Raw genomic sequence first — 18,314 nt, 5'->3', positions numbered from 1 at the left:
AGCCAGTCCGGAGCAGGCAGGGAGTGGGGTCAAAATCTATGTTCTGCAGAGAAGCAAGGGCTAGTGAAGCACAGCTGGGCTGTTTCAGACAACATAACCTATAGCTCAGCCCAGTCCAGCAACAGCACAAGCTCTATGACCACATGAGAACTAGGAATTGACTCAGTTTTAGCAAACCCATCTGAAAGCCCAGGACATCCCCCCAAAACCAGAAGATCCCCAGAACACTGGGACATATGGTCACCTTAAATAGGTACCACTTCTTCTCCATACTATGTTGACATGAGTCAGCTAAGAAAGTCTCTTTCTTCCTTACCTCTTTCAGTTGATCAATTATTTTAGCTGGAAATATTTGCCTTTCAAATGAAGGCCTTACTTGAGAGGGGCTGTGAGTTTTCCTCTGCTTTGTCTCCATACTCAGCCAAACAAGCAACCCACATTCTCAACTTTGTCTCTGTCTCCCCCTTTTGGCAAGGAAGCTTACCTCACAGATCTGAACTAGCGCCAAAGACAGTTGGAGAAATTGTACATTTAACACTCTGGAAGTGACCTCACATCTATCACACCTATAGTAGATTATACACAAAATTTCTCTCATGCTGTTACAGGATATAGAGTGGTTAGAGGTCTCTTGGGCCAATTAGTCCAGTACTACCTGTTAGTTTACTAATGTATTTAAAAATGAAGACAATATTTTATTTGTAATACCACACCAGTAAGTGCCCTTTCTTTGTATATTCTGGGTACCCTCACATAACTCAAATTAACAAGTGACCCAGATAACTGACAACCAATAAATACTACAATCACCCCCCGTACCCAGTGCCTCCAACATAAGGCATCTCCTCATAACCCTTCCAAACCACTCCCATCACTCCTCCTCGAATGCCCTAGAGAAGTTATGGGCTTTGTGACAAGTCCTGAAGCTTAACCAATCCCAGATATATTGGAAAAGTAGGGAAAGGACATTTTTGAGTAGAGGATCTTCTCAGAGAATGCCCTGTCCGCAGCTCACCAACTTTTATAGCAATAAAATGGAACCCAGTTGGGGTCACTCCTCTCACTGACACCCCCTATGATCCAGAACTGTGCAAGGGAAACCTTCCCCACTCTGAGAGCACTAGGACCCAGGTGGTAGTGGCCTTGGGGGACAACCAGAGAGAGGAACCAGCCAGATATTCCAGACAGGAGGAGAGAAGCAGCCAAAGTCAGATCTCTGGACATTCAGAGAACTTCCAACAGTTTTAATTGTGCTGAATGACTGTTTGTTCTAAACCCCACCCCTTGCCTTCCTCACAATCTCTTACCTCTGCTTCATACCACACCTGCTGTTCTGACCCTATTCTTCCCTTCCTTTGCCCCTTTCATCTTATCCTCTCCTAACTAAACACACTCTCTTCCCTTCCTTCCCCAAAATCATATCATTAACATGACATTGTCTGCCATCACACTCTACATGTTGCTTGTGTGTTCTACCACTTCCCCCACCCCGTCTCTGTCTTCTCTAGTTAGACTGTAAACTCTTCAGAGCAGGAACTGTCTGCTGTTCTGTGTTTGTACAACACCTAGCATAATGGACACCACTGTGTTGATTGGTCCTTTTAATCAATGAGACTCCAGATTGAATGACTCTGCTGTTAACAACTGTAGTACTGTCGGAGAAGGAGATAAGGGTCACTTACATTAACTGGGCCCAAACCACTGTCTCAACACATTAGGGGCTTTAAAGGGTCAAAACCAAGACCTTGCACTCTGCCCAGAAACTCACAGGCACCAGGTACAGTTCCTGAAGCACCTGTACTCTGTGTTCTAGGCCAGTGGTTCTTAACCTTTCCAGATTATTGTACCCCTTTCAGGAATCTAATTTGTCTTGTGTACTCCCAAGTTTTGCCTCACTTAAAAACTACTTGCTTACAAAATCAGACTTAAAAATACAAATGTTTCACAGCACACTATTACTGAAAAAATTGCTTACTTTCTTGTTTTCATTATATAATTATAAAATAAACTGTGACCTCCAGGTTGAGAAACACTGATATATAGAGCAGTATAAACAAGTCATTGTCTGTGAAGTTTTAGTTTTTACTGACTTTACTGGTGATTTTTATGTGGCCTGTTGTAAAACTAGGCAAATATCTAGATGAGTTGATGTAACCCCTCTGTGTAAGCATAACCTTACACAGAAAGAGAGACCTCTGTGTACCCCAAGGGGTACACATACCCTTGGTTGAGAACAACTGCTCTAGGCTGCCACATTCTGCATTATGTTAACTTGTTGAGTGTTTTGAGGTATAGATCTATGTAGAGCTCATTCAAGTATTCTACTCTTGAGGTGACAGGCATGGACATCTTTGGCAAAGTCTGTATCTGGTGTAAATGATTCCACTCACTTTACCAAGAAATGACAAAAACAGGATTTTGGGAAATTGATTCATCCATATACCACCTTGGCGTACTACCCACCAAACTGTGAACCTGCCTTATACATGGCAGCTGCATTCCTTCAATCAGGGATGCTGATACAATTCTCACTAACACTGCCTCCAGCCTTGCACATGAACTGTGTCTAACGTGCACTGAGCCTTAGCCCTCTTCTAATACCCTATAATTTTTTTCAAATTTAAATTTAAAGGTGCCACTTCCACCACTTCCATTGGGAGCTTATTCCACAAGCATTGTCTGAAAGAACCTTTGATACCCTGGAAATGGACATTAGATTATTTACCTAAGTGTTAGAATATTGTCATAGCCTTTGACCTTCTCAAGGGAATTGAACAGAAAATAAATAACTGCACCATCTAACTGAATATTGTGGACTCAGACTTGGCTGTTGCTTTTCTGGGTAGTGGTGAAAAGGCCTAATATTCAGTGAGTGTCCTGCTCCCCTCACCTGTCCCAAAGTCCTCCAGTATATAAACTGCATGGGTTGAGTTCATGTAGAATGAGAAGGGGGGAGAATAAGTAATGACTCCAGAATAGTGATGTGTGTTTGTGGTAAGAATTAGTATAGTCCTAACGGTTGGGATTTTCTAAGTAGCAAAAGGAAGCCGAGCACCCCAATCTCACTGAAACTAAATGGGAGCTAAATACTTCTCTCCTTTGAAGATCCCAGACAGAGTGAACACAGGTTTCCTGTCAAAGAAGGTGACTGGTGGAACCAAGGCTGTGCTGTGCCTCAAGGCAGTAATAAATGGAGGAGAGACACCCATCCACACATGGGCGCTCGAGTCCTTATCCCCTTGGAACTCACAGCTAGCATGAAGCAACTCTTACTCAGCACAAGCCTTCAGTATGGACAGTAATCTTCAAACTACCATTGGTGGGGCTGCCACCATCCAGGGTCCCCTTGAGCTGCAGGTTTGGCAGAATTGTCTGAACTGGCCCTGACAGCGTAAAGAGGCAAAATCAGACAAAGTTCTCAGAACAACTGCAATTTGAAGCCTGGGTTGCTTTTTCTCATTATTGATTGTTTCCCTCACCCCTCCTTTGTTTTATCTAGATAATAAAGGAGATGCAGAATGAACAGTGATGAGTGTTGCTCCTCAGAGTGACTAATTCTTTGGAAAAGGAAACAAAGACCAACAAAAAAAGTCAGAAATGATAGATCATTTATGAGGCCTTTTGATGCCTAAAGGATAGAACTGCAATGCACAGGAGTAGTGATCCTTAATAAGTGATCCAATGAAAGCAGAGCCAGCTGAAAGTTTCAGAATATATTTTTTCTTATACATTTTTTCCTCCATAAAAAACATAAAAATTATTCAAAAAATAAATAAAAAGAAACAATTCGTCCAAAACACTCACCAATATGATTCTCAACATTTTTAGTTTTTCAAAACCCAGATAGCAAAAAGTCCTCACAAAAATAACCAATTGCTATTTTGAGGTTTTCAATACAAAAATGTTTGGGGAAAAATGAAAAATAATAATTCACCCTCATTGGATGTATTAAAAAGAAAGAAATTTCAATTTTTTCCCATGGAGATCACTTTCATTTTTAATTTTTTGACTAATTCTAGAAGAAAGATGACATCTGATAGAAAATTATTTGCCAGAAAAACATCTTTCATTTAGATCAACATTTGTAATTAATAGTTGTTCTACACTTCCAAGGTCCTAAACCTTGAGGGAGTCTTCAGGAAAAATGAATTGAGAATCAGAAAATGTATTGTTTTTATATGCAGTATTCATAATACAGACCACTTGATATTGAGTAACATCAAGTGGATATGGTCACTGAGGAAACTGTAGTTAAACTATCAATTCCTTCTCTTGTGTTTTGGAGAACAAATTACATACTCACTGTTACAAGGCAATCAGGATTTGCAGAAGTCAATTTTTCCCCCACCATGTTTGGGCATATCTGACACAATCAAAAATATCCCAAAACCTCAAGAGGAGGAAATACTAATAAACAGAAGGGGGGGGGAACCCAAAACCTCAGTGTTTGATCAGAACAGCCAGTTTCCAAATATTCAGCTGCTTCTATTGGATGGGCATTTACAGAACTCCACAGAGGAAATGATTCAAACTCATATGACACATATCAAGACAAGAAGTTAATAACAAGACCATGATCCCACAAAAATGTGTATTTTTCTAATTTGGAGGTCTAACCATTTTAAGCATGTGTTGTAATAAGCAGAGAAGTCGAGCAGCAACTGTTGCAATAGTAAGAGTAACATCACAAGCCATGAAGATCTACTGACCCTACCAATGTCTCTCTGCTGTTTCTTCCAATACATTAGTCTCAACATTCCGTGCTTCAAAATGTTGTTGTCAGTGTCCAGGCATGTGATATCAGATACACTGAGTAACCATCACAGAGCTGTCTCTACTTTCCACATGTGCTAGCCATAAAGTACCAGTAAGAAAGAGGAGTATAGGAAAGATAGGTCAGAGAACGAGCAAGCAAATGAGCAAAGGAGAGTGGGCAGACAAAAATTAGAAACAAAAACAGTTCTGAAAGTGAACAAAAACACTATCAGGTGAAAAACTTGAGAGAAGCATGGAAAAAGGACAGATACCTGTTCGGTAACTGGCGTTCTTCGAGATGTGCTGCTCAGGTGTATTCCACAATAGGTGTGCGTGCTCACCACGTGCACCAGTCCAGGAAGTTTTTCCCTTAGCAGTATCTGTAGGGAGGAGCACTGTGTATGCACGAGGTGATCCAGTGCGAAAGGCGCTGGGTGGAAATCGGTTGTTCCCTCATCCGTTCAGCCGACGCGACGAACAGCTGCGAGGATTTCCGGAATGCCCTGGTTCGGTCTAGGTAAAAAGCCAACACCCTATGCACATCTAGAGTGTGTAGGCAGTGCTCCTCAGAGGAATGGGGCTTAGGACAGAGTACCAGTCAGAAAATGTCCTGATCCATATGGAAGGTGGAGACCACCTTCGGGAGAAAAGCGGGGTGTGGGCGAAGCTGGACCTTATCCTAGTGGAAGATCGTATACGGAGGTTCCGAGGTCAAGGCCCTAAGCTCCAAGACACGTCGGGCTGACGTAATAGCCACAAGGAATGCTACCTTCCATGACAGGTTAGACCAGGAACACGTAGCCAAGGGTTCAAAGGGAGGACCCATGAGGCGGGATAACACTAGGTTTAGATCCCATTGTGGCACAGGGGGCCTAGCATACAGGATCCAGGCCCTTTAGAAAGCGGAAGGTCATACTGTGGGAAAAGACTGAGTGGCCCTGTATCGGCAGTTGAAAGGCTGATATGGCAGCCAAATGCACCCTGATGAAGGTGGGAGCTAGCCCTTGGGTCCTAAGCTACACGAGATAACCGAGAATGAATTGGAGTGATGCGGATGATGGGGAAGTTCCCCACTTCTCCGCCCACCTAGAGAACCTAGACCATTTAGCCAGGTACGTCCGTCGAGTGGACGGCTTTCTGCTATCCAACACAACTCATTTGACATTCTTCAAACACCTCCCCTCCTCCTCATCTAACCATGGAGCAACCATGCTGTCAGGTGAAGTGCGGCCAGGTTGGGGTGGAGGAGGCATCCCCCTTCCTCGGAGAGGAGATCCAGGCGAAGCAGCAGCCTCCACGGAGGAGCTGCTAAGAGTTGCAGGAAGGTCCCATACCAGTGTTGACAAGCCCAATCCAGGGCTATGAGGATGACCTGTGTCCCGTCTGCTTTTACTTTTTGCAGAACTTTGCCTATTGGGGGAAAGGTGGGAAGTCACAGAAATGTTGCCCGACCACTGCAGGAGAAAGGCGTCCGAGATTGCACCCCTTCCCGTCCCTCCTCTGGAGCAGAACTGGAGGCAGCTTCAGTTCTGGGCAGTTGCAAAAAGATCGACCCAGGGAACTCCCACTCTCGGAAGAGCTGTAGGGCGACCTCCTAGTGGAGTGACCACTCATACTGGTGAGAAAAAAACTTGCTGAGGTGATCGGCTCTCACATTGTGAGCACCAGATAGGTGGAAGGCTCGCAGGGAGATATCATGGGCTATACAGAACTCCCATAGGCTCAGGGCTTCCAGGCAGAGGGCCGAGGAACATGTTCCTCCCTGTCAGTTGATGTAATATATTGTCCGTGAGGACTCTGACCACCTTCCCGTGAAGGTGCCCGCTGAAGGCCACGCACGCCAGCCGTGTCGCCCTGAGCTCCCTGACGTTTATGTGTAGGGATAATTCCAAGGCCGACCATCTCCCTTGGGTTTCAACGTTCCCTATATGGGCTCCCCAGCCCAGGTCCGAGGCATCCGACACCAGGTCTAGTGAAGGGGAGATTTCTCGGAAGGGGACCCCTTGCAGCATGTTGCGCAGGAGGGACCATCATTGTAGGGCAGCAACTACCAGGGACAGTATCGCGACAACCTTGTCCAGCCTGTCCAGGGCCTGGGAATACTGGGAGGCCAGCCAGAGCTGGAGGGGCCTCATTCTGAGCCTGGCCTGGCGAACCATGGACATGCATGCTGCCATGTGACCGAGGATCTGAAGGCACAACCTTGCCGTCATCACTGGGAAGGCCATGACTGAGGTAATGAGACCTTTTAGGGTCTCAAACCTGTCCTGGGGAAGAGACGCTTTGGCCTCTAATGAGTCCAATAGAGCCCCTATGAACTGTATGCGTTGAACCGGAACTAACGTAGACTTGGCCTCATTTACCAGTAGGCCGAGATCTGCACATGTGGACAGAAGAAGTCCCACCTGGGCCTTACCTGGGACCGAGAATTGTCCTTGAGAAGCCAATTGTCCAGGTAAGGGAAAACGTGTACCCTTTTCCTCTGGAGATAGGCTGCTACCATCGCCATGCATTTGGTGAAAATTCTGGGGGCCGTGGAAAGGCCAAATTGGAGGACTGTGAACTGGTAATGGTCCACCCCTACCAGGAATCACAGGAAATGCCCGTGTCCCTCAAAAATATGGATTGGAAGTACGCGTCCTGGAGATCCAGGGCTGCGAACCAATCCCCTGGGTCCAGGGAGGGGATGATAGAGGCCAGGGATACTATACGAAACCTGTAACAGACCATAAAACTGTTGAGATCCCAGAGGTCTAAGATGGGCTTGAGCTCCCCTTTTGCCTTTGAGATCAGGAAATACCGGGAATAGAAGCCCTTGTTCTGATACTCTACCAGTACCCTTTCCACCGACCCCAGGTGGAGGAGGCACGCCACCTCTTGTTCTAGGAGACATGCCTGCTCCGGATCCCCGAGGCTCACCCAAAGCAGGGGATGAAGTGAACTGCAATGTGTAGCCCTTGGAAATAGTGTTGAGGACCCCCTGGTCCAACATTATCTGGGACCACTCCACTCGGAAGGCAAATAAACAGTTGCAGAATGCAAACTTTATTAACTGGGGGGGTCTCCCTGGCAACAAGTCCAGTGGCCCCCCACAAAGAGTCAAAGCCACCTCTTTTCCTGCCTTTTGCCCTTCGAGGAGCCAGGCTGTGGGACTGATACTGGGATCTGCATCTCTATTCTCTCGGTCTCTTAGGTGGGGGCTCATATCTACCCCTAGCAGGAGGAGCCGAAGTTTGCGGCCTAGGTTTGTCCTTCGCTGGAGGGACGTACAGGCCCAAGGTTTGCAGGGTTGTACAGAAGTCTTTCATCCCATGCAGGCAGACGTCAATTTGGTCAGCAAACTATGCTTTCCTGTTGAAGGGAAGATCCTGCATCAAGGATTGGGACTCTGCGGACAGTTTGGACAGGAGAAGCCACAATGCCCTGTGCATGGATATGGCAGAAGCCATTGAACGGACTGCTGTGTCTGCCATGTCTGATGCCGCCTGCAGGTCTGCTTTTGCCGCTGATGCTCCTTCCTCTGCCAGAGTCTTGAACTCCTTTTTGTCCTGCTCTGGAAGGAGAGGTGAACTTTGGTAGGAACCCCCATAAATTGAAGTCATATTGACTAAGAAGGGCTTGGTGATTGGCCACCCTGAACTGGAAACTTGATGAGGAATAAACTTTCCTGCCAAACGTGTCCAGTCTCCTGGCATCTTTGTCCTCAGGGGTGGGTGCAGGCTGACCATGACGTTTCTGGTGATTAACTGAGTCTACCACCAGGGATTTAGGTGTCAGGTGGGAATACAGGTATTCGTGGCCTTTAGCTGGTACGAAGTATTTCCTCTCCGCTTTCTTGGAGATGGGGGCCCAGGAAGCTGTGCTTTGCCACAGGGTAGTCAAGATATTGGCTACCCCCTGGTGGAGAGGTAGGGCCACACGGCCCGGTGCTGAGGATGACAGTGCATTAAAGAGGGAGTCAGACGGCTCCTCCATCTCCTCAGCCTGGAGCTGGAGATTGGATGCCACCCGCTTGAGGAGCTCTTGGTGAGCCCTCAAGTCCTCTTGTGGGATGGGCAGTGGTGCCGCTATAGTATCCTCCGGTGCCAGAGAGGGGACCAGCACGGAGTCTAGGATGTAAGATAGTAAAGGTGGGTCGATCCCCAGGTCAGAGTCTGGACGCGGTGCCGTTGGCTCGGGACCTGTTGATTTCTCCCTCTGTCGTGGAGGGGAGGCTGAAGGAGCCTGAGACGCTCCTGCCACTGAGTGGGGTCTCACCTGGGCAGGGATCTGCGGCCACGGTGCCCATTGACACCATTGCCCTTGCCACAGTGTTCCATGCCACTGACGGACTTGGGTGCCAGGCAGTGCAGTTTGCTCTCGTAGAGCCTCACAACTTGGAGACGGGCAGCTGGGTGCTGATGCGGAGGTCATTGACGACTGCACGGTAATGTAGGAGCAACGTGAGTGATGGCGCCCACGAGGGTACCGTCCACGTGACCAGGACCTCAAGGACAAAGATCGGTACCCATTGGTACTGCTTCTGTACTCGCCCCGGTGGCTGGAGCTACAACGCTTCGGTGCCGGGGAATCATGAGATAAATCCCATGCGCGATGTTTGGTAGAGTGGGAGCTTGAGTTGGAGCATCTACGTCGGTGGTGACGGGATCGGCTTCAGTAGCTTTGACCGGTGCTGCTTATCCCGGTACCTGTGTCCCCGGTCGCGGGGCATAGAGGAGCCCCGAGGCTCCATCACAGGCGGCAAGCCGGTCAGCCTAAGTGGGGTAGAGGGCTGTGCTGTGTCGGGGAGGGTTGTTGTGCTCCCAGTGGCGGCTTCCCTTCAGACCAGGGGCCTGTTTCAGGCAGCACTCCGGGTATCAGGAGGGTTAAAATGTCATGTGCGGTCTGTGCCGCCTCTGGCATCGACGGCATCTTCCCCCTCAGGGGAGGCACGCGTGGATGGGACCGGGCTGCTCTGCTCAACGTGAGTCGGAGGCCTGGGTCCTGAGAAGGATCACGGGCTGCCCAGCTCAGGTCTGGCCTCATCCCTATCTTTCTCTCGGCGTTGCCGAGTCTTCCCTTGCTTCTTTGCAGGAGAGTGATGCCGGCTAGTGGAGGGGACTTTGCTCCGTACCGAAGACGTGGTACTGGGCACCAAATCTGTTCGGTGTGGCGGTGCCAGGGTCAGCGCTGATTCCATTGGGAGAGTGTAAAGTCTAATGTCCCTCTCCCTCTTAGTCTGTGGTTTGAAAGATCTACAGATCCTACAGCGCTCTCTTACGTGAGTTTTGCCCAAGCAGCGGAGACACTGCATGTGCGGATCACTTCTTGGCATAGAACAGGATTTGCACGACTTGAAGCCAGGGGCACGGGGCATGCCCCAAGCCCAGACAACTAACTGGAGAAACTATTTCACTATTGAAGAACTGTACTACTAAGGCTAACTAGAGAAGCTGCAGCAAAGCTGGAGCATGAAGTTCCGACTACCTCCACTGGCGACAAGAAGGAACTGAGGGTGGAGGGAGTGTGCAGCTCCCCTTATAGCACAATATAGAAGTGCCACTCCAGGGGTCGCAGCGGTGCTCCCCCACTACGGGTACTGTTAAGGGAAAAACTTTCAACATCGGCGCACGTGGCGAGCACGCATACTTACTGTGGAATACACATGAGCAATCACTCAAAGAACAGTAATCTTTAGGTTTACAATAAGGAGATAGAAGCAGGAGCATGGAGGTAGGAGAGTGTGAATGTCAGAGCTGGGTCATGGGCAGTCTGTGGACACGGATTGAGCTGCTCAGTATAGGGGTGAGAGAAAGATCAATCCAGTGCCAAGCCAGGTCAGATCAGAAACACAAAGTCAGAGTCTGTTATGAAACTGAGAGCATGAGGTGAGAATCAGGGTTGGGACAGGCCAGGGCCTTGATCAGCAATGGTCTTAAGTCTTAGATGGTAAACCCAGGATCAGGGTCAGGAGGTGAGCCTAGTCTGAGAGCTGGAAGTCTTGGATCAAGGCAAGTCACAGCAAGTGGGATCTAAGGCAGAAGCACCCAGAAATGGCTTGGTTTATATGTGGAGTGCCAGCCAATCAAGGAATCACAGATGGCTGTCGCTCATGCTCCTTAGGGCAGGCCTTCCTGCAGGACTTCCCCCCTCAATAATTCTTGGTGGCAACTCTGCCTGGACCCTTGAAGGCAACAAAGCAATAGTGTCTGCCTCAAATCCTGCAAATTCTGGGTTTAGGCCCATGGGCTCTTACATCAAAAGTTAGTTAAAACAGAAAATAATGTTTTGTATTTCAGACTGCTGAGTAATAGACAAAAGAGCAGCTTTGGAGATCTCAGTACACAAGGCAAAAGTCTCTCAGAGCAACAGATCTGGACTCTACCATTCAGCTCTCCCTGCATATGTCACTGAGAGCTGTACATATTTAGGGAGAACACATATGAATTGAATCAATGTAAATACGAAGGGAGAATTTTGCCCTTAGAATCACATTTTTGACATGCTATATGTACAGCTTTAGAGAAATGTTATAGGAGCAAAATGTAATGTAAGCAGCCCTCCTTTGCTAAGAGAATCTAGGCCTGGCTCTTCCTTGCTGTACTAGGGCATGAACAAAGGGAAACCTCACACTGTATGAGCAACAACTTCAATGTAGTTTCTAGGCCTGTTTGCTCCACCCCATGACAATTTCACATGCTCTGAGCCTAGGAGGTCAGCTTCCAAAGCTTCTAGTTACTGTAACATTCAGCTAAACTAAAAAGAACCTATTGACACTGTCCCTTTAGGACATCCTGATATGAAAGGTACTTAACTGACAGTAGAGTCACCATCCACCCAAGCCAGTCAGGTCCTAGTGGGTGGAGTTAGGAAGTGGCGTTAACAGGAAGAAGTAGACAGCCAGTACCACTGAGAAATGCAGCAGCAGTGAAATCAAGGAAGGTGGTATCACTACTGTATATAGGATGAGGTTCATATGAAACTTGGGGAGCCAAATATTGTTTGGAAGTGGAGAGGCTTATCAGCTCTGTAAACACAGGCCTTCTTGAATCAGGTGCCCAAACCTGTGTATTTAGATGCCTAACTTTAGGTACTAACGTTTCAAAATTTTGACTGTACACCTGTCTCTCTCTCTTCACATTCAAAGTATATTACTGACATGATCTAATTACTCTTCACAACACTTGTGCCAGTTAGGCAGGTAAAGTATTATCCCCATTTTACAGATGAAGAAATGGAGGCATAGAGGTGTGTTGTGTGCAGGACACCTGACCAAAAGTGAATGGCAAAATACAAAATACAACTAAAATCTAGAGCAGAAGGAAATCAATGGAAGCCTAACTTACACTTAACCCTTAGCAGAACTCTTAAGAATCCACAAACATAGCTAGACAAATTCCTAATAATTAGACATGTTTTTTTCCTCTCCACATCTGTCAGTAAAATCAGAGCTCTAAGTGCAAAATACAATCAGGAACCTTGTGTGGATTTGTCACTCTCCTGGAGGACTTTGAGACCACAAGGCAATAAATGGAGATAAAACTAGCAGATACAGATATGACAATTTAGTCCTATCTTTACAACTTCGCACTTCCTGGATGAGCAATTTGAGTTTTACAACACCATATGTGAACAAATGCACTGGAGTGGAAAATGCCTAGCCAATATGTGAACTGGAGCTTCAGTATTTGGTGTTATAGGTTATGCATGATATGAGGCTGGCACACATGCTTAGTTGGTTATGATAGAACAGCTAGCAAGGGCCATACCATAAATCACAAGTATGATGGTACAGCATAGATGACTTATTCACCAGAAGCCAAAAATATGTGTATGATATAACCTCCATTTGTTGCCATGCATACATGTGTATTTGGGCTTGTAAAATGTGATCTCAGTCAGTGCAGAATAACCAACAGTTCCCAGTAGTAGTCAGCGTGCTGAACTGGGATCAACTTCACTTTAACTGCTAACAATATTACAGTAAAACTACACAACATCTTTCTTTCTAGAGATGACATGTATGAGAGGCAGAACATCCAGTTTAATTGAAATATGGTAGAGATTGATTGAGGTGAAACCAAATTCAGCATTTATCTTGAGTGTCAATAAAAAACTTGATGCTCAGTGAGATAGCACCACTGTAGGCAGGTATTACTACATGTTATCTAAATGTTTTAATAAGAAATACCTGGATATTTCTCCATATCTATTATGAAATTTAGTTTAGTAGTATTTTTAAATATTAACATTTTAATGCACAATTATATTAAAGGGGCAAATACTAAAATTGACTCGAGTCAATCAGCAGAGATTCCCATGAGTTATCTGAATGACTGAGGCAAGAATTTAAATAAAACACTATAGACCTCCGATAAGCCTATCAGAATAGACACTGAGATATGTAAATTAAAATTTACCATTGTTCCATACCACAGTTTGTTGACACCTGTGTTATGCTACTATTTTCTGCCAGTCATCATTTATGTTGCTTTTTTATGTAACAATTTAATATGCCTAAAGTGTGGTCAGAAGTCCTAACTCAACAGAGCTGCTCCTTGTGGACACTGATTCTTTAATAATAAAAACAAGTGCATACTACTTTTTACTTCTGTTAGCAACATAAAGCTGGTATATGTATGAGAGAGTGAACTGGATTACTTTCTGTCTTGTGTATATTCAAAAGGAATTTTTAGCTATGTTTCAACTGCAGGATCTTCACCTGCAGTTGCAGAACAATGCAGTTGCACCTCAACTGTACTTTTGCAGATTTCATTCGGGTCAGCATAGGCGCCGACTTCCAGATTTCCTGGGGGATGTTTGACCGCCTGCTCCATCCTAGGCCCCACCCCAACTCCATCCCTTCCCCCCCATGCCCCACCCCCACCCAACCTCTTCCTGCCCCACTCCCTCCCTCGAGAGTGCCCCATATTCAACTGGTGCTGCCCCATAGTGGGGGGGCACAAGCAAAAGGGCAGGTCATGTGTGTGTGTCCCTGTGCCCAGCCCCAGGGCCACCGCACTCTCCCTGCCCAATGTTACCTGCTTGGAGGGGCCTTTTTGTCCTCTTGCTGCGCCTGCCATCCTGGCACGTTCTGCTGCTCTCCCTCACTTTTAATGCTAGCCCCTCCTGGTCACTGCTCCTCCGCCCTGCCCGGCAGCGGCCTGAAAGAGCCTGGCTGGGGAGGAGGTGGCTTCTGCTCCCCACCTGGCTCGGCTGCCAGGGACCCCAGCACCTGAGCCCGGGCAGGCAGCGGGAGTCGCCTCCCCAGCCATGCCCTCTCAGGCAACTGCTGCGCAGGGCTGCAGAACAGCGTCTCAGTAGCTGGAAGGGGCTGATCCTGCCCATTCCACTTCCTACATCTGGGCCATGTGTCACCCAGGCCCACTCCCAATCCTCCACCAGCGCCCCGCTAAACAGCTGATGGTGGCCAGTGGAAGGCATTGCGGGGGATGGGGACGAACTGATCGCTGGGCCCTGGTGCTAAGGAGGGAAAGAGGAGCCTGCCGGTGGGTACTCAGCACTCACTATTTTTTTTCCCATGGGTGCTCCAGCCCTGAGGCACCCATGGAGTAGGCGCCTATGCAGGTCAGGGTTACCAGCAATGATGCTCAAGCCAGAAAGAACACAGCTTTACTTTCAGAGATCCCAGGCTGAGTTTACAACGCTAGGAAGACAAGACAAGACCCACAGTTATCTTACTTGTAAGGTGAGAAAATATGTAATTGGTCAATGAGAAAAATATGGAACCATATGATGCCATTTCTGAAGTCACTATTTAGAGCAGAGCTGCACTTTAAATTGCAAGGGTGTAATCCTGGCCCTATTGAAATCAATAGGAGTTTTGCTATCAACTTCAAATAAGACCAGGATTTTACACCACGTTTAAAAAAAAGTCATGAAGAAAAGCTTCAACAGTTACTGTATATGAATGTGTATGTACTAATGGTGACAGGAAATAAGCTGTATCACAGTTTACAGAGATTATTTATTAATGGGCTATATTATTTTATCTCGAACATTTTACAGTCGTTTCATGTTACTGCACACGTAAAGTTATATTTGTCACTGAAGCTCTGGAATTTGAGAGGCTGGATATTTAAATGGGTTTAAATACAGTGATTTTTCAAAGCATGTTTTAATAGTAGTTTAGTTTTAGTCTGACCACATAACACCTTTGGGAGTCGCCAGCTGATGGCATAGAGGGAGAGAAACAGAGCATTCTGGGAGATAACACTAGGTAAATCTACTCCCCTCACCGGCCTCCTCTTTCAGGACATAGTGTAGAAGTAGAGACAGCAAGGTCACCTGTGCTTCTGAGTAGCAGCAATGTGAGCATGAGGAAGGTGGTGAGGAAAATGACCAGCTTAGACCGCTTCTAGGAGTCAGAGGCCCTCACCAACACTTGCATACCCTGTACTCCACTTCCGCTGCTGTGTCACCAAAAACTGATTCCCAATCCCTGCTTTCAGCACATTTGAACTATAATCAAGTTATTTTTTAAAAAGCGTCTCTTGAAATAAAACCCCCAAAATATTTGAAGAAAATCTGAGCCAGCGAAAGGCTATTTGAAGAAAGTCTCAGCCAGCAAAAGGCACTTATTACAATAATAAAAATGACAGCTGCAATTAAAAAAATATAAGGGAAACCTTGATAATTGACTGGATTCTGCTGTGTAGGTAGAGTAGGTTTGTTCTGTGGACCCACACTAAGCCTGACTCCATGAGGTCTTCTTTTCCCTCAACCCATCCCAAACCTCCACTGCATGCTGGAGTGTAAACAGCTGCCAGACAGCATAGTCCTCTCTCCTCTCCATGTCCTTCTTCTTCACACACAGTAGTTTTACTTCATTCAAGGCCTTCAGCAGTCTGTAGGATGCAAAATTTGGCCTTCTGTATGCAAAAGGGGAGTCTGATTATAGCAGTCAAAATAATGCTGAGTATTTGCATTACTTTACATTCTTGAATGAATTCTTAATCTTCGTCACTGGAAACATAATGCTCTGCATAGTCAAAGACAGGGAACTTGATTGGTAGCTCTCCCCATTTTTTGAAAATTTTGTTTGAGGTTTTCTTATCCTTGAACACAACTACAAAATTTCTGATCTTTAAGCAAGGCAGGTCTACACCTCTGTGCACCATCATATTTCCCCAAGCCTGAAAAATGTAAGGAAGGTTGTATTTGAGTTAAAATATTCAGTGTAATCAGACAGAAATATATTGACAGAAAACAGAAAAGGGGAACACACACTTACTTGCCCACAGTCTTTGCAGATAATTTCACCATTTGTTTGGTAATCGGCGTGTTTTTCTTGCAGTGTTTTATTTTCTCTTATGCTGTAAAGGTCCCTGAAAATGGACAGGAAAGATTAATCAGATTGTGTTATCCTTTTTACAGCAGAGATGGTTTTAAATACAGTACACTGAGACCATAACTGCTGAAGTAAGATGTGGGTGTAAAATGGCTATACTAGAGCTGCTGCCATAAACTCTGACTGACCTTTGTGTGTGTACAAGACAATGCAAGGGCAAGACAATGCCAGCTGCACTCTGTATGCACCTCTGAGTGTAGTAGCTACGCTCTGGTAGCTCCTACTTAGGAGTCAGGGGAGAAGTGGTGCCATAACTGACCCTCCCTTCTCTACATACTGGCCATCAGAGCACACCCTCCTTAGAAAGGAGAGCATGCTACACCCTCAGACATGGTGATGCAGCTAGCTCACTCTATGTGCCATGGAGCTTTGGGAGAAATAGCGTGTGGGAGCGGGTGGTCCTGCTTCTGTATTTCCTCTCAATGTGGAGCTGTGCCTGGTTCTGAAAATACAACACTACAGAGTGAATGTACTTCATTCTGCTAGTTATTGTACTGAGTGCTTGATGTTTGGAGTTCCTAGGCTATGTGGAAGTGTTAAAAGAATTACTAATCTAGTACTTGGGTAGGCAGCTGCCAACACTATGCTAACAAGGTGGTAGGCTGCTTACTGAGCTCTTTGTGGGGCCTCCTTATCATTTTGCTACCATAGATACCATACTAATATTTACAGCTCCTGCTCAACTTTTCTCTAACTCCCCATTTTCACTTTCTCAAACATTCTCAAACGTTCTCCTAGACTGAAACCTTCAGCAAGTGGTCTCAACCATGAGTAACTTTTGGGGAAGTGCTCAAGTGTCAGGAGGAGTCTGATATAGAGCTAGTTCACAGTGAAGAATAATTGATTGACAAATTGGAAATATCACACACACACACACACACACACACACACACACACACACACCATTGTAAGCAATTGCAATTTCTTTTGTGCACCTGCAGCAAGACATTTCTAATAGTATTTCTGTTGCATTATGATCAGTGGGTGAAATTTACCCCAACACACACCACATACCCATGCAACATCCTAGGATCACTGTTCTACACCCAGCACCAAGGTCTAAGCAGCATTTGGCTAGCATACAGGGCCCTGTGTAGACCGCTTTGTACTGGGTTAGTTTCACCTTATGGTATTATGGAGCTCAGCAATTACAGTGTTACAGCTATAGTTATATAACTGCATAGTACCATAGCTATTTTATTGTCTTCAATCTATAAAGCCGTAATGTTTAAAACTGACTCCAAAAATAATTGCACAACTTTTTTTCGCTTTTCTATCTCTTGATGATACACAGAAGTTAAAAATTAGCTTAACATTAAAGTTGCAAGTTTAATATAAAAAAATTGCTAAAACAGAAAACAAAAGGAAATATAAACATGCTGTATTGCAGTTTGCAACATTGCACGTACTTAGCATTTTTGGTTGCTGGTTGGATGTTAATTACATGCAGTCTATACAAAGTGAACTAGTCAATATTGCAACTGGAACCTAACTTTTTCATTTATTGATATTTCATCCACTATTTAGCTTAGGGCCACCATGCCCCCACCACCTCCTCAGCTGCACCAAAACCTTGCGTAGCTGACGAATGAGTCCTCCATTTCTTACTAGCCAGAATTTGGCTGACGTATCCCCCAAAATACTTTGATATTTTATTTTATAGCAGCTGCGATGTTACGGGCTCTTTGCAGACATACTGACAGTAAAACTGGTTTCTTCCTCAAAGAGAACAAGTAGTTGGGTAACACTTACTGGAACTCCTTTTTCACATTGACATGATGCATGTTTTCTATAACTTGTATGTCTTCCCCAGAACATTTCAGTTTGTGGCAATTTTTGCAAAGGAAAGTTATTAGTGATGGATTTTCCTTGTAAGTCTTAAGCTGATCTCTCTTCGCCTTCATTTTTTTTTCCATTATACTTTGCATCTGAAAGCCCTGAATCTATAAGCAGAACAACAACAACACTGTCATGGTCTTCAGCAGATCTATAGAACTGAAAGATTTATTTCCAAGTTTACTTCCAAAACGCCAGACACTTGCAACGAATACAGATTCTGGAAATGGATACAGCTAAAAGGACACAGTCAACTTTAAAATCACTCTTTTGCCCAACAATTTATGTCTGGCTCTTCTTGTTACAATTAACTCCTAAAACTACTGTCACAAAGATTTGAGAACAGTATTTGTCACTAAATTTTCAGTTACTT

The 18,314-nt window shown here is 45.5% G+C and overlaps 1 protein-coding gene across 1 annotated transcript in view; it reads right to left on the bottom strand.

Annotated features, from left to right (window-relative positions):
* Nucleotides 1–14,702: 14,702 nt before the first annotated feature.
* IFIH1 (interferon induced with helicase C domain 1) overlaps nucleotides 14,703–18,314 on the bottom strand; it is a 36,642-nt gene continuing 33,030 nt past the window's right edge. Inside the window, 3 exon segments of the mRNA XM_030580132.1 lie at nucleotides 14,703–15,890; nucleotides 15,989–16,082; nucleotides 17,858–18,048. Coding sequence (XP_030435992.1) covers nucleotides 15,708–15,890; nucleotides 15,989–16,082; nucleotides 17,858–18,048 — 468 coding nt within the window. The 3' untranslated portion in view covers nucleotides 14,703–15,707.

Source organism: Gopherus evgoodei, chromosome 11 (genome assembly GCF_007399415.2).
Source record: "Gopherus evgoodei ecotype Sinaloan lineage chromosome 11, rGopEvg1_v1.p, whole genome shotgun sequence".
Classification (NCBI taxonomy): Eukaryota; Metazoa; Chordata; order Testudines; family Testudinidae; genus Gopherus; species Gopherus evgoodei.
The sequence above is the reverse complement of the archived record's forward strand: the minus strand, read 5'-3'. Positions and strand labels throughout refer to the sequence as shown.